Here is a 25,233-nt window from a genome sequence, read left to right on the forward strand (position 1 = left end):
CAGTCTACCTACAATACAATATACAATATATACATATATTTTTAAGGCGATGATAAAGATTTTATACAAATATTTATGTCACTCTAGAAGCATATGCGGAAAAGTAATTGAATATAAAGTCAATTTTGCACATCAAGGATCCCAGACCTGTTTTCGATATTAGTTTATACTGAACAAAAAAGTCAGTATTCAGACCAAGCATATAAGGCAAGCCTGATCAACCGTCAGTTATTGAATTTTATTAGTCTCATCTAATATGCATGCGAGCTTGCTATACATACAAGTATGTACACATCGATGAGCTACAAACCAAATTGAGTCATAAACCCACTGTATAGTAAAATGTTTCTTTTTAGAATATTAAGTAATTTAGATATTAAAAGAAAGCAAATACATTTATTTGTCTTGTAAATATATATTTGTATTTTTCATATATAAGATGAATAACCAATTTCATTAATTAAATATATACGTGTTGGCATGTTTGTTAAAAATGTGTGCTAAAAACAAGTCAATAATTTATGAATAAGAAAAAAAGAGTAAAATAAGGTCGCGACATTTTAATATTCTAATAACTGTCCCTATTTGCTCTAAAACAATCTAACACGTTTGACGACACGATAGTGATAGCCATCATCGAGCAATGTAGCTGTCTCACCATCGGGACCCTCAGCTTCGACCACACCTTCTTCTAGCAGAGGCAAGTAAGCGCGTTCGGGCTCGGCAGCAATAACTGCCCCGGTGTCTTCAACTGGTTCGGGCTCTTGCACCACCGCTGCTTCGGGTTCTGTCTCAACTTCTGCTTCGTGCAAAGGCTCTGTCTTAGTTACAGCAGCTGGTGCTGCGCCTGGCTCAGCTACTTTAACCAAAGGCAACAAACCCAAGTCTGGCAACACTGCAGGTGTTCTATAATGATAACCGTCATCTGCGAATACGGCTGACTCCACAGGTGCCGCTTCAGTTGTGGTTGGTGCCTCGGTTGTTGTTGTTGGTACTGCAGTGGTGGGTGCTTCTGTCTCTGGTGCTTCAGTTTCAACTGCCTCCGTAGTGCGCTCTTTAACTGGAAGCTCTTCATTTACAGGCGGCAAATATTCATTGGCAAGTTTCAGTTGTGGAATCCCCTCTGGCACATCTAATTGGGGCGGCAAATAACTGTTAGCTAACTTAGGAGCTGCTACTGGTGGCAAGTAACCCAGATTTAAATGTGAAACATCACGACGTTGGCGGAAACGAAGCTTGCGTACGGTGCGGTATTCGTAGCCATTCTCGCCGAGGACAGTGGCATCGGGTACTGCTTCGGTAGCGGCATCGACAACTTCAGTTTCTACAGCGCTGTTAACTTCTGCAGTAGGAATTTCTTCAGCGACTGGCTCTGCTGGTTCGCTAACCGATTCCACAGGAGACAAATAGATATTTTGTGGTTCAGCAGCCTCTGATACAGGCGGCAGGTAATCATTTAACGGTTCTGATAAAATTTCGGAGATATCACGTCTCAGTCGATGTTGTTGGAAAGGAATAGCCGCAACAGCTGCCACAAGGCACAAAGTGATGAATGCGATTTTCTAAAGTTGCCACATAGAGTAAAAATTATAATATAAAAAAAATTATTGAAACACTTCTGATTTTTCGAAATGATTAATTTATAATTAATAGTTAATTAGCACTTCTTACCATTTTCGGTGTAACCAAATTTAAATGATCAAAAATTATGATTTTTGTATACTGTTTGCTTCTGGTCCACTGAACTGAACGCAATCGAATGATGTTGATGTTGAAATTGTTATTTCTATTTATACGAGAAATTAACGAATCAACGCAACTGTCCCAAAATAAGAAATACGAAATTAAAATCAACAATCGATCACTTCGATCTCTGCCATCATCCACATTAAACTCTTCCTATTGCGGACTATTTGCGCTCTGAGTTTTCTTTTTTCATTTGTCGCTACAGTTTCACACTTCGCTCAATAAGCAAACAGCCGGTAAAAGCACCGACCAAACTCTTAAACCAATTGAGCGCCGTGAAGAGCGTTAAAGGTGAGCAGAGCATTACTGAAATTGTCTGCAGAATGTACGCATGCGCTGCTGCAAAGTGTTAATGAATTCAGTCAACATCCATGGTTTACCGATCGCTACAAATCGATCACTCATCACGCACGTTTTGTCAAGCACACAATTACTTTTCCCTTCGCTTAAGGCCCTATAGACACCTCAGCAATCTTGAATATGACGCTGTAGCTATTGCCTGTGTGCCAATGTATATACAAAACATAGTTGAGTGCAGTTAAAAACGGAATCCCGAATTTAGTTTCAAATATTATTTTAAACTGTTTTCGTTGTACAAAGTCTTTCTCTTCAACTCGGTATTATTCCAATAATAAATTTGATCTTCAATCTATGCTTCATTTTATTTTTAATCTTTCCATTATTTATTTCGAAATTAATCATTTATAATCGGCACTTTAGAAAATATGAAATAAATGCAAATATATCAAAAGCTAAATATTCTTAAACGAAAACAAGTAAGGAAGTTCTAAGTTCGCGTGTAACCGAACATTTTATATTCTCGCAACTTGCAAGGATCAAAGCCCGGGAAATGACTTCAGGTGTTGGCAAAATTTTATATTAAAGGAAGTATTGATCCGATTCAACTCATTTTTGACACAAGAACATACTATTATCAAGAGTTTCATTTATTTATTTTATTATATGAATTTGAATTATATATCTTACACATTGACTGATATTTGCGGTAAAAAGTCTACTATTGGCACTGGGGTCCAATTATTCAGTACCCATTAGCTTGAACAGTTTTGGTTCGACTTAGACAGTTTTTAGTCACAATGTGGCATACTTTAAACGCATTATTCCCGCAAAGGTTCACCCCGATACAATCATTGTTGCTTGATTTTCATAGTGGAAAGTGAAAGAATCAGATAGAATCTAAAATTGTGTTATATGGGAAGTAGGCGTTTTCGGCCATTTTCGCACAATCACATGAATATATAAGAAGAATGTTATGTACCGAATTTGGTTGAAATCGGCTAAGCAGATCGCAAGATAAGGGTTTTGCGCTTTGTGGGCGTGTCAGAAGTCCGATTACGCCCATCTGCAATACCAACCGTCTTACGGTACCAAGAAACATGTATACCAAGTTTCATAAAGATATCTCAATTTTTACTCAAGTTTATATACGGACGGACATGGCTAAATCGGCTTAGCTCGTCACGCTGATATACATACAAGTAGGAGGGTCTCTGACATTTCCTTTTGGGTGTTTCAAACATCATGGCAAACTTATTATACCCTGTTCAGGGTATAAAAATAGTATGTATAACCCTTTTCGGGATCATAGTATCTGATATATGCTCACATGCTATGTACACACGCATGTATGTACATACTATAATATATAAGCACTCATTGGTCTGCAGCATCCATCAGCTGCCTTCTGCTTTAGCACTCGATGAACGCTCAGCTTAGGTCCGAACAACACTTTGACGCTTTGACAAGCGTGTAATGGCTTGGCTTGCGACCTTTGAATGTCACAATACTAAAAATTGGATTTTGATTATTTTAAATGTTTGGCATGTAATGCAGAACCACGGTCATAAACACACTTGGTACTTAGTGCACATTATGCAGTAACGTACGAAATAAAGGTAAAATAAAAGTTATTAACTATCAATTAAACGCTTTAATTATGTGACGCATGCTCAGACACTTTTTTTGTTTCTGCAATATCGTTCCTTCCACACATTTGGCGGCATTTTTGTCTTATGGCATCTAATTATGTTAAGATTCTTAAATGTTGCTGCATAGTCTTTTATTTGATTGCCATTCATAAGCACGCGCAAATATACGCTCTCATCTTCTTATGCTATTCTAAAATTAACATTGTCAATATTTCCACTTGGAACTGACAATAGTTTAATGGACAGTTATTAAAAAGTTATATTTGTATCTAAAAGTGTTGTACTGTGGTACAAAAATATAAAATTTTCCTCTTTCAACCAGTTGCAATACAATTGTTGAACCTCTTTAACTAATTGTTACTTAATTATATATTTTAAACACCGCAGTTTTCGGAAATCATATACTTAGCTTAATGTTGCAAGCTACATATTTGTCAGAAAAATAATGTAAAGTAAGCATAAAATCCAACACATGAGTAATTCGAATATTCGAACATCCCATTTTCTATGAATTTATTTTCATCTTATATTGCAGTCATTTTTTATGAAACTTCTTTTATTGGCTTAAATATGTGATATTTTTATTCCACTATAATATTATATAATTGGCAATATTTCAGGAAGTAGTGCGAAGAAGGGATTATAATTATATTAAGAATATAGATGGAACCTACCTTCGACTCTTAAATTATTTTATATACTATTCCTTAGAAAAAAAAATTATCACAGATACCAATATCAGCCCACTGTATACACATTTTTTTATCTTATTGATTTTGCTATTACTGTGTATAAAACCTATGATACCCTGTTTGTGTTGGGTATTCAGCACTAAACCATAGAAGCTGATACATTGGATTTTATGAAAGTAGCGATCGATGAGTATGATCTCCATTCATCAAAAGAAAAAGTCTTAAAACTTAATAATTTATATTTAATTGAACCAGACTCAGAAGCATATAAAAAGTATTCGAAAATTCCTTGCACATCTACCATCAAAATTAAAAAATATATTTGAGGCAATAATAAATATTAAAGAAAATAATATATTTTTATCCATAATTCGTTTGTAAAACACTCAATACCGCACATTTGGAATACTTTGAACAAGTCAATGTCAAGCACAATGAGCGTTATACTGCGTTAAAATTCAATGTCAATAGTAGTACAGCCGGCAAAACGGAGACAAATATTTGTGTGTATAAAAAATAATGCTTTACGTACTGTATATGTGTGTGTATGGCATACCAAATCACAGTTATGAAAGCGAAATATACGAAAAGCGCAGTATCAAGTGTGATAGAACCGCAATGAGACACGCGCTTAAGCTGAAGAGGCAAACAAAAGTAGACGACGCCAAAAAGAACACAAAATAAAAACAAAAACTAAGAAACACAAAAATAAACAAAAATTCGAAAATGAAACACTTGAGCAGTATAAAAAATAGACGGTTCAGCTTTTTTAAAAATTTCAAACATCTTTGATATAGGCATATATTTGTTCAATTACAAATATAAAAATGTATAAATATTAATAAAGCTCAAATGATCCAAAAATGGTTGAGTCAGCATGTCATCGCCGAGGAAACACTACTTAAGTAATTTTAACAAAATAACATTGTTAAAAAAATATTACTTAAGACAACATGAATGTGCACATATTTCCTCATTTTTCAATTACTTAAAAATATTTTATTATTTTTGCTGTTATTACCATTGGCCTATGACGCACCAGCTTAGATCTATGCAAAAGTTCATTGTCATGTTGCCAATATCGATAACCTCTTTTATTTGAACACTTAAAACAATTTGTTGCAAATAATAAAAAGTACAATGTTTGTAGAATGCTTGTTAGCGAGCTGAAATCGTGACCAGCTTTAAGCATTGCTGAGGCGATTGAAATCTTCGCCACCAATTTGTCGGAAAACAAATAATCAAAGCCGGAAATATCCATATCAAAATAATGTACAGATAAAACAACTTATTTTTTGGTTAGCTTTATTTAAACTTTTTTTTCATTCTGCGATTGTATTTATGAATAAACATACATATTAGCTGTGAGAATTTAGCCATTTAAGAAATATAATGCGTACACAATTTTTTTATAGATTTTCAACTATAATTACATTATTAATACATAGTTTCCCAAGAATAACTGATGTAAGAATTGATTTTGCATTTTTTGCTTTCGATATCACTTCGGTTTCGACAAGCTTCTTGTTGAGAAAAAGACTTGTGCAAAATTGCAGATCGATATCTCAAAAGTAAGAGACTAGTTCGCATATACAAGGGGTGTTCCAAAGTAAACAGGACTTTAAAAAAAAGACTGAACAAATGGTTTTATTGGCAAAATCAATTAATTTTATTCAAAATAGTCTCCTTCTGCTTTAATACAACTTTTTGCACGGTCCAAAAGCATGTCGAACGAGTGTTTTAGCTCGTTGCCCGGTATGGCCGCCAGTATGCCGGTGCAACCCTTTTGAATGGCCTCCACGTCTGCATAACGCTTTCCATTCATCGGCTAATGCATTTTTTCAAAAAGGTAGACGTCGCACGGTGCCATATCAGGTGAATACGGGGAGTGCTTGATTGTTAAAATGTGATTTTTGGTCAAATAATCGGCCACAAGCGTCGATTCGGGCCGAAAACGTCGAATGCGGCGCACCAAACGCTTCAAAACTCCAAGGTAGAATACCGCATTAACGTTTTGGCCGGGTGGAACAAATTCTTTGTGGACAATACCCTTGGAATCAAAAAAACAAATCAGCATTGTCTTCACTTTTGACTTCTCCAGGCGCGATTTTTCATTTCTCATTTATGCACTCTGCTACGGGATAGGCAATCATCGCCATAAACTTGTTTAATCAATTGAAACGTTTCGGTAAATGTTTTACCAATTTTAAAATAAAATTTAATATTGGCTCTTTGTTCGAAGCTCATTTTCGCATCGATGACAAAAACATACTGACACTTTAAACGCAATAACTTCACTTCCAATAAATGAAATGTCATGAAATTTTTACTGGAAGTCGATAAAGGATATCAGTTTCTAACGCACTAGACGACATATAGATGGATTACGTTGTTACTTTTTTACTATTTACTTTGGAACGCACCTTGTATACAAATGGACATCGTTACGCTGTCCATTTGCTACGTTTCCTTCTGGGTGTTCCAAAACTCGTATTAGACTTAATATACCATGTTCATTTGTTTTGTGGTTTTTTTTTTGTTATGCAGAAAATGTTATGCCATTTATGATTTGAACAAAATGTCGGCCGAATGGCCACTACTGCTCCGTTTGTATATTTCCGACCGTTTACGGCAATTTTCGATGACTCGGTGCAGCATTTCGGTTGGAATTTCGGCTATAGTGTGCTGAATGTTGTCTTCGAGCTCCTTAAACTTTTCTGGTTGATTGCCATAAGCTTTTGACTTAACATACCCTCAGAAAAAAAAAAAAGAAAGGGCCGTTAAGTCGCATAATCTTGGCGGGCATTGGATTGGGCCATTCCTCGAAAATAACGAGTCGCCCACTTTTGCACGCGATTTGCCCATGTTTAGATGTGAAACATGAGGCGGCGTACCGTCTTGTTAAAAATAGAGATCGACGCGAACGATTTCATCAAGTTCTGGGAAAAAAAAGTTGGTCAACATAATGTTATAATGCTGACTATTAATAGTAACGGTATTTCCTGCTTCATTTCGAAATAAATAAGGCCCAATGATGCCGCCAAACCACAACCCGCACGAAACGACAATTTGTTTGGTGACGAAGCTATTAAGCAAGAAATGGGCCTCATCTGAAAAGCTGATTTTCAGGTGAACGTAAATTTATGAATTTTTTTGAGAACGCGAATTTGCGTAATAATCTTGCGTTGTACCAAAATGAAACGTGACATGACGAAACAACAAAAACAACACAAAATTACAGAGCACACTGACAAAATTTGACACAAATCCGTAAACAAACATGACCACCACGAGCTATTAAAATCACATCATCCCTATTGGTGGACGCTGTGTTCTTAAAAGACAATTGGCAATTTTGCGATTTCTTTGTAACAACACTAGCTCGGGAGGTTTAATTAATCTAGTTCAAAAAACAGCTTAGTTAAGCGTGAGTAGATATTGCCATCTGCGGATAATATTGAAACTAGTTGGATACCATGCTAAATATTACGATTGGTAACCTGGTTAAAATGTTAAAACTATTTTTCAAACAAAATTTTTGACGATTGTTGAGATAATACCCCGTCAACCACTGTTGACTATTTTGTTAACTCACTTCGCACTCAAAATATGATTTCAATGCAACTCAAAATTTCCTAAACACCCTACTAAGAAAATATCTTCACAAAGCCAAAAACTTAAACCCGAGCATTGTGTATGTACTATAACTAAAACTTCCTTCAGTTATATTTTTTGCACACAACTGTTGCTTGATAAACTTTCCTTCTAAAACCATAACAAAATACCATACTTAAATGTCTCATCCTTTAAGAGTTCGCTGCACAGCTATTTGAAGCTAGCAAGACGCTAAACACAAGTTAGCAGCTTCTTTGTAGTTTAAACTTTTGCGTAAACAGCAATTTGTGGCAAAGTTGAGTGCAGCAGCGCTGAATACCTGCTGTGTGGCCAATTTGCTGCCACAAATAGCTATTCGGGAATATTTTGCAACACGCATTAAGCCAAGTTGGCTGTGTGGGTAAGAGGAGATGCCTGTGGCGCGATTTCTTTGTTACTTTTTGTTTTTGTAATTCAATTTCTATCTTCCCCTTACAATGCCAAATGACAGTTGCTAAGCAAAAGAAAGCTATGAAGTTTTGTAAAATAAAATTGTATGTAACTATACACCTCATACAAATAACTAAATAAACTAAAGATACAGCCAGATGTATGTAGGTATATGTGTGTGTGTATGATGCTGCAAGTGGAGCCAGGCGAGTCAATCCGTGAAATTGAAAATTTACTCACGCAAAACTCTTAAATTCAATGTTTTGGGATTTTTTCCCAACACACACACACACACGTCACTTATTCGCTTGTTATTTGGAACGAAAATAGAAGTTTATACTGGCATTTACGCAGACCGAAAGTATAAAAATAGAAAGTCACTGGCGCACATTTGAATCACGTGCTGGCATTTCATGTGCCGCTGTGCAACACGTGAATTTTGCCACACATACATACACCCACACATAGCAAACTCATATGAACATACACACAGCGTTTTTCTGCATTTTACTTATCGCATCCGGGCACATATCCCCACCCAATCCATCCCGCACACCACCCTCCCACAGTAGAGGGGAAACTTTTTCAATTTACACTAATCCAGACCATCATGTCTGCCGAAGTAATGCAAACCCACAAAAACAATCGAATTTACTCGTTTCACTATTACTTTTGTCATTTTTGGCACCGCCGTTGCACGCAAAAACCAACATTTGGTGGCACACGCAATGTGGCAACATCAAGCAAACAACTCACTACAACAAACACATAAAAATCTCGAATTTATTGTGGAGCTTATGCGGGTTTATTGTGTTCGATTGAAATTGTTTTCGTAGTAGTTCTGAAATTGTTGGCTGTAAACAAATAATGGCATGACTTGGCGTGACATTTTTGGCAAAGTATCCCGCTTGTTGAGCGCAAAGGAAAATATTGTTAATGGCCAATATGCAGTGTATTTAGTTGTTAGTTTTTGAAGCACTGTAAAAGTGACGAAAGGGCTGAGGAAATCGATTTAAAGGAATAGATTGAGCTGAAGATTATATTGGGATAAGGTGAAATGTACTTGAGTGGGATATTGGCAAAGAAAAGCTCGAATATAACGCTTCACTAAGCGCTTGATCTGCTATCTAATAATAACACTGAAATAAGTTGTACAATTAACTATTTAATATTTCGGAGAATAGAGGTTTAATTTAGTATAGTGTGTTCTCATTTCGAAAGTGCTACACATTCGAAGTCTTATCTCAGTATACCTATATACCATGTACTTAAACTATGCAAAGAATAAAAAGGCTTGCAAAACAAAATAATGTAAACATTTCAAATACATTTAAATTTATTGAAATTTTAAATTGTAATATAATGTATCTTAAATTCACTTAATCCACGAAGGCGCAACTCTATTTCATCACCTTTAAAATAGTAGTAGTAAGAACATTTTTGCAATCAACACTACACGCTCTGCGCCACACATTGCAAAATAATTATATTACACTCAAATTGTGTTTATTTGCGAAACGAATGTTGTTCATACGCCACAGTCATACTGCACGTCAACTGAAAAGAAAGAAGTGAAGAGACAGCCCACCTTGTTTACAGCGCCAAGAGTTAAGAGTGCATTACACAGCATTTGCACAGTTCACAATATTTACTTAACTGCTTACTTTCTAACTTAGTTTTAATGAAATGTTTTACTTTCCATTTGTTCATATTTAAGCATAAGCTTACGCGCAATTTGCCAACACCCACCGCTCACCCTAACTATTATCGTGTGACTGCGGTTTTATTAATCCTCGCACTCGTACAAACTGCTGATCCTTGTAAATAAGTATTTAATTCACTTTATGTTGGCAAAGAAAAGGAAAATCGTTTTAGCCAACAGACTTTTAAATGAAATTTAATTTTTCACGCAATCATTTGTTTTGTTTTGTTTTGCCGTTGTAAGTAAGCTTTTTGTTGATGGTATTCAGTATTGCGGTTGTTTTATCCTTACTCCACTTATTTATGCCTTTTGTGTAGCAGACCTGTACGTACTTGAATCACTAAAGCGTATTTTATTCCGAAATGTGTCAGCACTTTTGTGTTGATCCCTGGCACTATGTAATGCGAAACCCTTTTTGTTTCTTGTTTGTATTCTTCGTTTTTGGTTTTCTGTTCCTTTGAGTTCGTTAAGATTCGCTTTAGTGATGCAGAGTTGCTTCACTGAGCTTGTACCGTTAAGCCTGCCACGCTCGCAGATGCTTGCTAATGAGGCAAAAATGCGTTCAACCGTGTGCAAAATAATGCAAAAGTATTAGCGCCAGGGGTAGTGACGACTGTCTTGGTGTACTAATTACAAATTGTTAAAGAGTGGCTCCTGTAAGAAACTACAATTTATAAAATTTACTACCTTCATACATGTTTAAAGAAATTATTTAGACTATTTTTGTATTTGTTCAATATTGAATAATAGTTTTTTCAGAGTTAAGCAAGCTTCGAAGAGTGAGTGAGTAATTTGCAATAAAAGATATCATGAGTCAATCAGAAACGTAAATGCTTTCTGTACTATCATTACCATCCATTCCATCTAGTCAACCTAAGCAAATCTCTATAACTATATTTTATTATATCCTAGCCTCACCCACTCTGCAGTCTCTCAATCAAGCTTATCGAATATTAATTAGTGGGTATAAAATTCTGTCATTTTGAAAATCTGGAAAATATCACACTCCAATTTGAATCTTATTGTTTTTGTGAAAAACTTTTTATTTATCAAATTTGAAAAACACGAAACTACAAAGGCGGCTTCATCCTCTCTAAATTCATGTAATTCCCGTCCTACTTGTATGCCGCCTGCAAACTCAAGCATTTTAACTTCAGTAACCAGTCGAGCATTGACTTTATAATGTACAAAATAGAGTAAATAAACTGCACAGTTTGAATAAATGCGCGAAGAATTCAAATAAAAATTATTTTGCCTTTGTTGCTTTTGTTGTTTACGCTTAGAACGCCGCGGCGTTGTGCACTCAATGAAAGAAATTATGCGATGCGTATATAATTTTCTAAGCCATTAACAAATTGAATTGAAAAACAAAACATAAACTGCCAGCAGTGAAAAGTAAGCAAGTTGATAAAGCGAAAAAGTAAAGAAAAGAAAAGGCGTGAAGAAAATGAGTGAACTGCGTAAGTATGCTGGCAAAAGGTTGCTGAAAGTTTGCGGTAACATTGCGCTTGTAATTGGTACAATTAAGACGGCTTTTCAAAAGTTAAATTGCAGTGCAAAATATATATGCGCGAAGTTGGTAATTATTTATGCTTGAAGAAGAAAAAGAAGAGAGGAATGAGATGGTGCTCAGGCTAATCGAATGTGTGAGATTTATTTTCATAATAAATGTCATACAAAAAATTTTCCTAGACATAGAGAGAGTCTTAATTTTTCAGTTAAAAAAATTAAAAAAGTCACAAACACTCACTTTCTTCAGCGGAGGATCTTGAGGTCTATAGATTTTCTTATGGATTACAACTATAACGCCAGCAAGACCATTTGTTTGATTATTTAGTGTATATGAAACGTTAGACCAACAGTAAGTATTCTAAAAAGGCTGTTTTGGTAAACTAATTACTTAATGGAATAACTTTATTCAATCATTACTCCAAGTGCATGTGTCTTAATTTTTCGGGGAATAAGCTGGCATTCTGATGTTTATATAAGAAAATATTGCCACATACTTTTTGTTCATCCATGAATTTCATAACTTGATAAACATCAGTTACAATTGCAATAGATGGCGCTGCAAACTAAGAAGTCCTGAAAAATGTGAATTTTATATTTTCTACTAGAAGTCAACGCATAACTTAGCGCCAAAAATATAATGTTATAATTTTGCTTTGCTATGAAATTAAAAACTCGTGGAAATTTTCTGAAGCAAAAATAATTACTCCAATGATTCAAAAGCAGATACTGCTCGACTAGAATACAAACATTTGTCAGGTGCTTCTTGAATTCTTTCCCTTGCTTACCCCTACTTTTAAATTCCCACACCCTTGTAATCCCAAACACAGCATAAATATTTCTGTGAAATTGTAACTAAAAACTTGCTTACCAAGATTATAAATAAGTTTACCCAGCGCATTCTTTAATTAGAGCATAAATTATTAAACAAAAACAAAAAAAACAATTAAGGAAGTGCTAAGTTTGGATGTAACCGAACATTTTATACTCTCGCAAAGTCAAATGGTATACTCGTTTGAGATTTCTTTGTGGATTGACCGATATTTTCGGTAGAAGGTCAACTGTAGGCACTGGGATCCACATATTGGCTTGAACAGTTTTAGTTCGATTTAGACAATTTTTGGTCACAAGGTGGCATACTTTAAACGTATTAATATATAATATAATCATTGTTGCGTGATATGCATAGTGGAAAGTGAAAGAATCAGATGGAATTGAAAATGGTGTTATATGGGAATAGGGTGTAGTCCGATTTCGCTCATTTTCGCACTATAACATAGAAATATGAAAAAAACTTTATGCACCGAATTTTGTTAAAATCGGTTAAGCAGATCCCGAGATATGGGTTTTCACCTAAAAGTGGGCGGTGCCACGTCCACTGGCTAATTTTGAACGCGGTTCCTATATTACGCCCATCTGCAATACCAACCGTCTCACGGTACCAAGAAACATGTCTACCAAGTTTCATAAAGATATCTCAATTTTTACTCAAGTTAGAGCTTGCACGGACGGACGGACGGACAGACAGTCACCCGGATTTCAACTCGTCTCCTCCTGATCATTTATATATATATAACCCGATATCTAACACGATTAGTTTTAGGTGATACAAACAACCGTTAGGTGAACAAAACTAGTATACTCTGTAGCAACAGGTTGCGAGAGTATAAAAACAAGTTATTTACGCATTCTGCACATGTCCGACCGACTTTCGAAGAAATTTAACTTTATTTGCAAGCGGCTCCTCATTCTTCCATTCATAACAAATTCACTGCACCTATTTTGATTATAAATTACTTCTAAACTAGCATCTAGCATTAGAGGAGCAAAGGCCGGCTTTGCATTTAATGCGATGGTAAAAGTTTTATGCATGCCTTGCTTATGTCAAATACACGCAATGCAAGTAAGGTACATACGAGCCGTATAACGGCATCTGCTGCACCAATGGCCACGGCAAAGTGGAAACTGGCACACACCAGGTCATGGCGTTGCATTCGAAATTGACATCGAAAGGCAGGCAATAAATAGGCAACTCAACGAAATGCATGCCAGTCAACTCCCTGACAAACACACACACACATAAAGGTACAAACATAAAAAGACGTGCAGTATACTTGCGTGCACCTGCAGTCTCAGTTTCAAATAGCTGATGCCTAGGCAGGCTTTTCAGGCGTAGAAGAGAAGAGCTGCAGTTGAAGGCATATGACTAAAATTCAACATCCGCTCAGCAGCCATTTGTTGAAAGGCAAAAATCGTCACATTTGCGGTGGCAATTATACAGCACGCCCTCTTTCTCTTGGAAAGAGCAAAAAGCAAAATACGCGTAATACAGTTAAGCTGACCAGTAACCCGTGCTCACACATACATACATATGTATGTACGCATTTGTTTGTTTGCTTGCAAATTATATAGGCGCCACATAGAAGTGTAATCCAATAGCTGGGTGATGCATGATATTAAAAGTATAGCCTAGCAGCAGGCGCAAATTACGGAGCGGAACCGTTAATGACTCTGCCGCTTTCACGTTGTCCAGCTGTCAGAAAAGTCAAAGGCAAACATTTTCGTACGCTACGCTATCTTCTTACACTTGGCAGCCTGCTGTAATCCTTGGCGAATTGGCAATTCGATATTCCGAAATATATATACATATTATCATTGTAGTAAGAGTTGTTGAGTTGCCAGGCAGATTAACTTCTTTTATCCAGAACATGAAAACTCTGTTTCATAGTTTATCAGCGTTAGCTTTTTTGTAGTCAAAAAAAACCAATGCGCATATTTGCTTGATGTGGCTAGTGTTGAGATGACTTCGATTAGCGCCTATTGTGTCGGTGTATTTGGTTTGTGAATAAGACGGCAAATATCGAAAAGGCAGATGTGAGCGTTTGCCAAAAGAAAAGGCTTAGGGCTTCTAAACTTTTTTTTGTATATTTTTTTACACTGTAATAGACATATCTCAAAGTAATATTACAGTACATTATTTTTTTAAATTATTTTGTATTTATTTGTAGAAATAACTCTGAGTATATATACACAAATATATATAATAATAAACGTAAGGAAAATTTAATTAAGCAACCGCGAACTTGAAAGAGTTCCTTCAACTACATACCAATATTTCTTACGCGATTAATATTAAATTTGGGGAAGGAGCACACAGATACCAAATTCACAATGGTAAAAAGGGCACAAAAATTCTAAAAATAGCGCGAATACCAAAATAAAATATAACTTAAATTTCCTTAACGGTTTTCTTTTGACCTTTTAAGATGTACTTTTATTCTTGGTCTTGAAAATTATCGAATTTCCTTATGAAACTTTTCTTGTACATAATTACTGAGATTTGCATTTGGCGGATCTCTTTTAATTAGAAGCCATTAATTGCAAAAATTCAATACTAAAATTTCTTAAAAATGACTCAATCATAACATGACTTTGATCAGACACTGGGAGCTGTAATCATTAACGGCTTTAAATTAATTGAGAAGCAGGAACATTTACGGTAATAAAGGCAGAAGTAAATTTAAATTGGATAGTCATGAAATTTAGAAGTTTTAGTTTAGTAAACAAAAAAAAAATTTATTTCCTACAATTTTTATTATATTTTTTGACCTAACTAAATGAAGTGCTGAAAGCAAAAGGAGTTTATAGAATTTGTATATTAACCAAGTAGGTATACATTTTTTTTCTTATTTTTCAACGCATTGAAATATTTTATTAATACAAATTTAACTTAAATTTGCTTGAGATATTAAGCTTTTCCTTTTACTTTCACTATTTCATATAAATTCAAAAAACAAGTGAATATTGATATTTATATCAAAACACACTTCAATTCAGAGTCTCTTCCACACTCTTGAGCACAAAACATTGCGTATTAACGTTAAATGCATGGGACACATCAAAGATTATCCGCTAATGTTCATGTAAACACATGCTTGTATATGTTTATATCCTGTCAATTTTCGTGCATTTGCATAAATTTCAGAGGCGGCGCGAAGCATTTAGGAAAATGTGTATTGAATTACACCATTGATGGAGAACAAACAAACTTAAAGTCGAACTGAATTGTAGAAATGCATGAAAAGTATGAATGCGAATGATCACGTGACCTTAACTCGTCCTAACAAGAGGTCTACGGGCTATAGCCTTAAAAAAATTATATGATCTCATTGTGAAAACGAGTTAAGAGATATTTCAATATTAAATATACTTCCTTAACAATTTCTAGTCAATGCATAAGTTATCATTCGCTTTCTGACAAAATAAACGCAAAAATGTCAGACATTCATGGTGATATTGACAGAGAAGAAGGTCGTTATCAATTTCGAAACCTTTGCTTCGAAGTTTTCGTGTGTATACATGTGAGAAAGTTTTGTAACGCAATTTGAATTGAATTATTTTATGCGGAAGAGCCCAAAACGAATACATAAGTTTTCATTGAAAATAAAGTAAAACTGTAAATGAATGAAACTATTTTTTTTGTTTATTGTATTTAGAAACGGATATACCTACATAAATTTTTTGCATACCGCTAAGAAATAGCTGTAAATTGTTAATGTAATTTGAGCACTTTCTAGGTGTATGCATTTGTGAAACATTTTCATTATTTGTATATGGTTCGAAGCATACCATTAGGCGCGCAAACTGATATTACGCATATTTTACATAATTGATTATATATTTTCACTGCAAATATGAGTATTTTTTATGATAATTTATGGTTTACTGCCACGAACTTATATATATATTTGTATATTCAAAATTACGTGCAAAAAAGTTAAGGAGTGAAAAGAGAGAAAAAGGAAAAAATTGCGCAACATTTCCATGCAGGCATTTACGCAAACGAACAGCAGAATTTGAATGAATGTGAAATTTTCCGAAAAAGTTACTTCAAATACTGTGACCACAAACACAAGTTTCGCTTGCTCTATTCAGTTGGCCGTTAAAAATTTTACATAGCATTGGTATTCATCAACATCGTGCGAGTAAGATTGTTGTATGGTATGTTCACATATACCAGCTGAAAACAAGGCAATTTATTGACTTCTCCTGCACTTTAACTTTCATTACAGTACAGGTATTTATTCACAATTTAGTCACTATTTGCCTTTTCCGCGCCGCAGGACTTATTCATGTTTATGATGGATGTATGGAAATGAAATTAGGATGTCAGTGGTGGGATGCTCATACGCCAAGGGTTACACATCGGCATATGAGCATTCACTGCTTTTTCATAATTTGTTTATGACAGTTTGCAGAGATGTAACAACTTCCATATCTTCATATTTACTTTCATCAGTCATACCAACAACAAGTCAATGAATAATAGCGCTGCAGGCGAAAGAAGCTGACTGAACTTGGCTTTAGAGTAAAATTCACTTTTGAACCTTTTATGAAATAACTCGAATATGTAGCCCACAATTTAGGCAGCTGTACTAAATGTGTGTTGGCTCATAAAGATACTGATACAAGGCGTTTGTTGGTGGTTGTTCACCTCAGACACCCTATTGGTCAAATTGAATTAAGGTTAGTCAACTAAAATGCTTAGGTTTCTAGCGAGTTAGCGGCTAATCTTTATTTAAATGAATAGATAGTCTACTAAATTAATAGTAGTATTTTTACCAATATCTTCCTCGATAATCCCTTGAATACTATAGGAGCTGAGAAAGAATTAAATCGAGAAATGTCAGTCATAAGAAATTTTCGTCGGAAGATTGTGAAGAAATAGATAAAACACAATCCCTGACTGATCACAAGATTGAAATTGATAAAAAGTACTGTAGCTCTCTATGCATTAAGTGTGAATGAAGCATCACTTACTTGAGAAGTTCGTTCCCTAAAATATTTTTTGACAGTACTTACTACACCTAATTCAGCACTCACAAGCAGGCAACGAAAGCTCAGGTGTTTAAAAGGAATAAGCATTACTTAGACCAAACATTTCACCTCTCTACTCTCCTTGCTCCATGCTAACACAGTTTCAAAACTTTACATAATTGAGTAAGCATGACAAACGGCAGTCATTTGTTGTTATTTCCATTACATATGCTTAGAACAAAAACAAAACCAAATCATTGTAAATTCTACACGATTTTCAGCGCATCGTAAATAAGGGCTGATAACATTCACTCGAAATCTTTTACATAATTTATGTATGCTACTTATGTATGTGCTCAAATTTACTTGTTATGTCTGATTGAATATATTCGCGTATATCAATTTTTGCTCGCGCACAAATCAAAGTGAAAACACGAAAATCCTTTTAAGCAGCAAATGCTCGTGTAGACGCCACAAATGGAAGAGCATTAGGCGTGAATAAATATACATGCGGGTATACATATATTTGTTTGCAGTAGTGTGGGATTATCAAAATAACTTCAAGTGTGTTAATATGCAATAAAACGTGCCGCTGAAGTCGTTAACACCAATGACTTTTATTGACTTGCATGCGGAGGTCGAAGTGAGCATGACTTTGTGATCTACTTGCGTGTCAATGTTTATATACTACACACGATTACATATGGTGACACACAGGTCTGTGAAAGAAAGTTAAAGCGGAATACGTAATGATATTACTTCGATTTGCTTAATATTTATATAAGTATACACATATTAATTTGATACAGAAAAAAATTAGCTCAACTGATAATCTGTGGAGCATATAATTTGACCACACTAGTTATAATCCCAAATAAGCGTAGCCGTGCATATTTTATACTCCAATATAGCAGTGGAAGAATATCTTATCAATGTAAGGAAGGTTGCAAGGATTTTTTTGAAAACCGATGACGCTAATAAAACAAAAAACAATTTAATTCCCACCATTACCATATTTAAGGGAAATCTTGAGCACTCATACATTCGCTTATTTGAAAAAAGAAAACCTCGACAATGCATAGTATTTTTTAATTCTTACTTAGAAAAATTTAAATCTTTAAAAAAAATCCTTAAACATCTTGGATAGGATCAATTCATTTAAATTCACCAAGTTTCTGTAAGACCATAATCTAACCTATTTTCAAAGTAGCATTTTACTTTTGACATTTCTCCTTTGAGCGATGCACGAGAAAACTCTAGAGTTGCTATACAATAGTTACAGTTCTAAAATTTTTCTCGCGTCCATTTGAGTTCCTTCGTTGAAGAAATATTCAATGTGCATTTACCCTGGTTACAATAATTTGTTCTAATTCTTATCGTGAATATCGTTTAGTTCTCTTGTTTTTTAAAGGAACAAGTGAAAAAAGACACAATTACAACAAAAAAAGCATAACAAATACTTAAATTCAATTTACATATAAAATTTTCTCTAATCAGTTTTGCCCGCGTCTTTATCACATCGCGATAATGCTAAAGGGAATAACAGCTAATGAACTCGCTACAAAGAGAGTCCAAGCGCCACAAACACTTATCGGCTGATGATGTTATAATTACTCGCTATTTCAAAATTCAAATAAACCGCGGCGGGTTGCCACGTAAGGTTGTATAGCCACTCGGCATAACCTTTGCTTCGGCGAATAGACGGCGCTTAACTTTAATCTGCAAGGCTTTGGCAGGAAACTGTTGGCATTTGCCCACAATTCAATCTTTGCTCTACCTGCAAACACATACAGTGACAAATGAATATGGATTTGCATATGTGTAAGGCTTAGTGGAGCGCTTTGAGGCTCGGCTCTGCGCATTTACAACGGACTTTACTTGCAGCTCGAGTGCTTAACAGTTAATTAACACCCACTTGCACTTGACAAACTACACTTATGCCCGAGTTTATACAGTAAGTATTCGACCGAAGGGCAAGTATGTAAATTTGAGTTATATATGACTATCCACAGTTCTATTAAAATTCCGGTAATAGATGATTACTGTCATCTACAAAGCCATAAAACCAACGATTTCAGTAGCAGCTGCTCAAATTGTACTCATTAGAGCAATTGACTAATTGTAACAATATTACTACTGGATAATAAGACATGGAACAGAAAAAAAAATTGGCTTCTGCTGTTATTTCTCTAACAGGAATACCAGGAAACCCTTGAAAAAAGTACTGATAATTTTGACTTTTCAAACCAAATGAGCTTTTTCTTAAGGGAAAGTATGGAATTAAATTAGCTCACAGAAAATTTCTTAAATTGCCATCAAGCCCTTATATTTTAGAGGAGAAACTCACCTCAGCGCCTTCACTTTTTTAACTTTTTTCAGAAAGATATAAAAATAAGAACCTTCAGCAACTCTTATGGAAGAGTTCTTGCTGTAACATAAGTTGCTTGACAAAAATCGAATTTTGACGTTTAATTTCCTCATAACTTTTATTTTTACAACTCTAAACTAAACTTGTATAACATTTTACAAAAATAGAAAGCTTTAAATTTTCAAAGCATAATGTTAGTGCCTCTGCAAATATAAGTACATAACTACGTATGTACGGCCCATTACAATTCCATCAACTACTCGTTCACTCGTTTCACAGCTTGCCAACATTTCGCACAAAATTTACATGCGATTATCCTTCTATCATTACAGCGTAACAATTTCTATTTCCGTTATTTGCATAATACCAAAAAGGGTCAAATTCACTGGCAGCCTAAAAATTGTTTAAAATTCGGTTTTAATTTGGTCCTATGGTAAAATATTGGGTAAAACAACTATCTATGTATGTTTTTGTGTCAACATTTATAACCATTTTGAGGTATTCAAATACATTAGTTAAAGGTGGACATGTGGTTGAAACGAATACCACAACCAACTGATTTTTTTCTAATTATTATAATTTGTAAACTTTTCCATTCAGATTGCGGTTTTGAATTTCAGAACTATTTTCATTTTACCAATAAAAAAGCTTTATTTAATAGGTTTGGTGTTCAAGTTTTTTTCTTTATAATGACGGTTGTTAGTCACTAAATGGGTATTCAATTTATATAATTTTATAACTTTTAAGAAAACTGTGTTTACATAATTTCATTAAATCAGGTCAGTTTAAAATCAGTTTAAAATCAGGTGGAAAGTCGCAAATCTTTATATTGGATATAATGGGGGCAGAGGAATGGAAGAGCTGATTGCATTAATTTTTAAAATTACTCGGGTATACTTGAGAACTTATTTTCAAGCAATTTTATAAATATATAAATTTAAACATATGTATATATGATGGCTAGGGAAAGGCTCCGATTCAAACCTTTTTTAACACAAAGGTGTTAATAAATTTCAATAACATATGTCACAGATTGATTGATATTTTATCATACAATTTCATCCATTTATACCATGTCAGTAGGGGTGCTTAGGAGATTTGTCCTGAGCAAATTCGGTTCTTGTAACTTTAGTCGTTTAGGAGATATGTGCATTAAACCTTTTAGAGGGCGTGGCGACGCAACTTTTTTTAATTTTCGGCCTATAAGTGTCCCTTGCTATTGTGGTCCCCTGTTCCAAATTCCAGTTTTATATACTAATTAAGTGCTTAGTTATGGCATTTTATAGATTTTCGATTAATGGGGCCTGGCAGTTGTTTAAATGAGTTAACACAACAATGATCATCGCCCTCACGGCATCATTCGTTTCCGTCTACGGGCCTGAGTGCCACATCAACCTTAAACAGTCAAATCTCAGCCACGTCAACTTCTTTTTCTCCGAGTACGACTGGCGCAGACGGCGAAATCCTACGTACATTAGTTTCCTTATCGCTTTTGTATTCGAATAAAATTAAATTTAAATTTGTTTCGGTTGAAATGATTAGTGAATCTAAATAGTTAACAAAATAAAATGAAAATAGTGTACACAAGCGCATTTTCCTTTAAGTTGTTCGTAGTGTTAATTCATAAAAGCTCATAAAAGGTGATTAGTGTTCCCCAATATATGAGATACAAATTGTTCAGCAGTTATCGATTTCAACACGTGTACCAAGTTTCATTAAGATATCTTCATTTTTACTCAAGTTATTGCTCGCTCAGACGGACAGACAGACAGACAGTAACTCGGATTTCAACTCATCTCATCATTCTGATCATTTATATATAACCCTATATCTAACACAATTATTTTTAGGTGATACAAACAAACGTTAGGTGAACAAAACCATAATACTCTGTAGCAACATGCAGCAAGAGTATAAAAAGATTGTGTCATAAAAATGGCTACAAACGCTTAGACGACTGCTTGCTTCAATATTTAACCGTATAAAAATCTATTTGAATGGAGAAGTGTCCGTCACAGCTTAGACTTTCTAATTGACGCCACCCAAAGCAAAAACAGGTATTTACATAGGACGCACCATAACTACACTGAAAGGTAAATGCATACAAATTTTGACAGCAAAGCACAAAATTACACTTCCACGCGCCGTGCAGGACTTGCTACACAGGTAACTATGTTCTCGAGAAAGTTAAACATGAAAGTAAAAGCAAACAAAACCGAAAACTTCAGTAGTACAAAAAAATGTGTTATATTATTATGTTCAGCTTCTGTAGTGGGGCAGGGCGTTGACCCATGGCGGTAAGAAAGTGTGGAATTTCATCAAGTATACTAACTAGTAACAACAAAGAATCTCATAAATTGCGTAAACATGACAGAATCAACATTGACAATTGTTTATTGTTTATTTTTTCTTTTAGGTGTAAACAAATATTGCTGACATAGTCGACTTTTTCATTTTCCAGCTACCCTGTTGTTGTTGTCTGTCCAATGTTAAAAAATTGTATTGCTTTCTTCTGTAATTGACTTGCAATTTGTTTGTGTTTTTATTGGTTCTACATAGAGGTGTCAAGGGAAATTATATGCATTGCACTCGATATCAGCCTGGGAGTTCACCTTTTATTGGCAAAGGATCGAGAGGTTCATGGGGTTTCACTATATGCTAGTTTAATTTATTTTATTCTGCTACATACTTACATGTACATGTATATGTGTGTGCAGTTATATATATAAAGACTGTTGCTTGAAAAACTACAGGAGTATTATTTATTAAAAAGATTGAATTAATTGAAATTCTCTACCCGTTTAAAGCTAATAATGATCATTGTTGTTTCACAACTCAAATGAATGGGATTTTCATTTTTTAAGCAAAAAATATTATACTCTTTCCTTAAGAATATGAGTAAAGAACTTTAAAGCATCATACAAGAACTTCTGCAGTTAGTATAGCCCTACTTAACATAGCTGTCAACATGTTGAAGAAAAGGAACGATATCTAAACGTTTCAATTCCAAAGTACGCACTCTACAAAACCGGTGGTGTCATTACCAATCACAAACAATGACTTTCATGACCAGTCTTTAAGAAAAATTTCTAAAAATTCGACATTTTACCAGCATCTACGAGCAACTTCTATAATTTTTATTCATTCCCGTTATTTGTTTCGATTTTATGGCAATCAATTCCTTGCTAATATAACTTAGGCGCTTGTGTTAGTTTCTTTGTTATTTTGCGGGAAATTTGGCATTTTTTATTTTTTTTTTGTTTGCTGACTTCCGAAAATATATGTATGTTAACTAATATCTGTCTATTCACGCCGACTCACCTTTTTCGTCCTTGCGAGTTAACGGCAAACACTAACAGTATTTTTATTGTCATTTTATGTCTCATTTTCCATTGTTGTTGGTTTTGCCGTTTTTATCTTACTCAATTGGCTTCTTCTTGGGTCAATACAATACAATACAATGCATTTTTTATTAGCCTCCTCACTTATTGCGGAAATAGCACGTGTCCAAAGGAGAATCATTAACTTTTATAATTTCAGGTATTGACCTTTGGTCACAGCCTGTTTGCGCTTGTATATAAGTATAATAAGGTGGGATGAGTAAAGTGTGCAGTAATTTGTTTTATTGTAAGCAAAGATAAACGGTTATTTGATGGTTTCATAACAATTAAATGGACCAACAATAGCCGAAATATTATTTGATTGAACTAAGCATAAAAGAAAACGCATTCATTGTTGTAAATTTACGGGTAACAATTATAAAAGTAGCTAATTTTGAAACAAACGGTATGTCGTAAATTTAATATAAATAAAAGATATGTAGATTGGACTAAACGAAAACACATCACAGATCTCTTTTAGAAAAATATCCAAAAATCTTCGCATGAACACCTAAGAAATATTGAAAAAACAGCAACCAATAACGGAATCATTTAGGTGAAATAAAATGGCAGAAACCGTTGAGAAAGATGTTGTAAAGTGAGTGGTAAGACAAAATCGTCATGACGACTGGATTGGCCCTTTTTTTAATCTTTCTATTTGATATATAATTTGTTTGTTATTTAATTTTATTATGAAACACAAAAGTTAATGAAATGATAAGAAATACCAGAAAATGTGAAACTAATTTTCTCTAGAAGAATAAAACCCTAATAATATCTGCACAGCAGTGAAGCAAATTTTTCAAAGTAATGACGAGAATAAAATTGAGAATATAAATAAAAACGCAATTTCAATAAACTTGTTTGGGTTTGTCATTAATCGTATATAAAAACCACATGAAATTATATAAACTTTATTCAATACCTAAGTGCTTACCAATATGTGTAAATATGTACAGTAACCACGTTTTTAGAGTCAATTATAATCCATTAATTATGTTTCACCCATTGAGCATGTAGCGCTCATCCGTTTCCGGTGAAATAATTCATGGCGGGATTTAATGTTTTCTGGTCAAAATATAGGCAACTATACACAAACCGCAAAATGGCAATATAAATGTGCGAAATTTCAAATAAATTACAATGTAGAAAAGCAAACCGGTACACTAACGAGGAATAAAAATGTATTTTCTAAATCTAACCATGTTAGTAGAGGCAGATATTTTAAAATTTTTTATAGGCAACAGTTTATTATTTCCAAATATTGTTTTTTTTTCTCATTACCACTGTAGATGGTATACCATAGATAGCGGTACGGTGTAGTACCTGACAAGTCCATTTGTTTTTATTGGCACTGGCATTCGCGACGTTTTGTAGTTCATTCAATAAATAAGTGAATTTACTCAAATGCAACAAGCGCAAAATGATGGTGAGGTGGCAATATGTATTGTTAACCATTAATACATTTATTTTATACACATAAAACACGCACACATACATATATCCCAGGAAACTCGCCGATTTGTTTGTGTATATAAATAATTTGGGATGCTAACGATTTATTGTGTTTAAGCAAAATTTACTTGTTTATTTGCCTTACGTTCACATAAATACAAGTAGTTGCGTTGATGTAAACACAAATTTGTGACTATATTTGCATTAGCACATAATTAATTTATACAGTCATATACAATGGCTATATATTTAGTGGTATAGTAAACAAATATTACAGTCTATTTACTATATACATATATACACATAAACATGTGTGTATGTTAAGTGGCGGTTGTTTCAATGCAATTTGTGGACGCAGACGTTTTTGATTTTTTCTGGTAATAGAGTTACTAGTGGTGATTGGACGAACTTCTACTCATTATATATTAAGTAAGTGTGAACTGGAGTTGGAAACATCTCAACGTCTAAACATTTTTCAAGAAATGCAGCAGTCCTTCCGAAACGTCTTAACACCCTGTCCCTCGCCCTATCCTTATCTGGATAATATCAAAACAAACGGACAAGCTTTTCC

General features: G+C 34.4%; 1 protein-coding gene across 1 annotated transcript; it reads right to left on the bottom strand.

The window, feature by feature from the left end:
• Positions 1-376: 376 nt before the first annotated feature.
• LOC106620970 (calphotin) lies at positions 377-1,814 on the bottom strand. Its single transcript, XM_014239649.3, has 2 exons — positions 1,672-1,814; positions 377-1,562 (listed from the first exon to the last, which is right to left on the bottom strand). Exons 1-2 carry the CDS (start codon positions 1,672-1,674, stop codon positions 591-593), a joined length of 975 nt encoding a protein of 324 aa, XP_014095124.2. The 5' UTR covers positions 1,675-1,814; the 3' UTR covers positions 377-590.
• Between the last annotated feature and the right edge of the window lie 23,419 nt (positions 1,815-25,233).

Source organism: Bactrocera oleae, chromosome 6, assembly GCF_042242935.1.
Source record: "Bactrocera oleae isolate idBacOlea1 chromosome 6, idBacOlea1, whole genome shotgun sequence".
Classification (NCBI taxonomy): domain Eukaryota; kingdom Metazoa; phylum Arthropoda; class Insecta; order Diptera; family Tephritidae; genus Bactrocera; species Bactrocera oleae.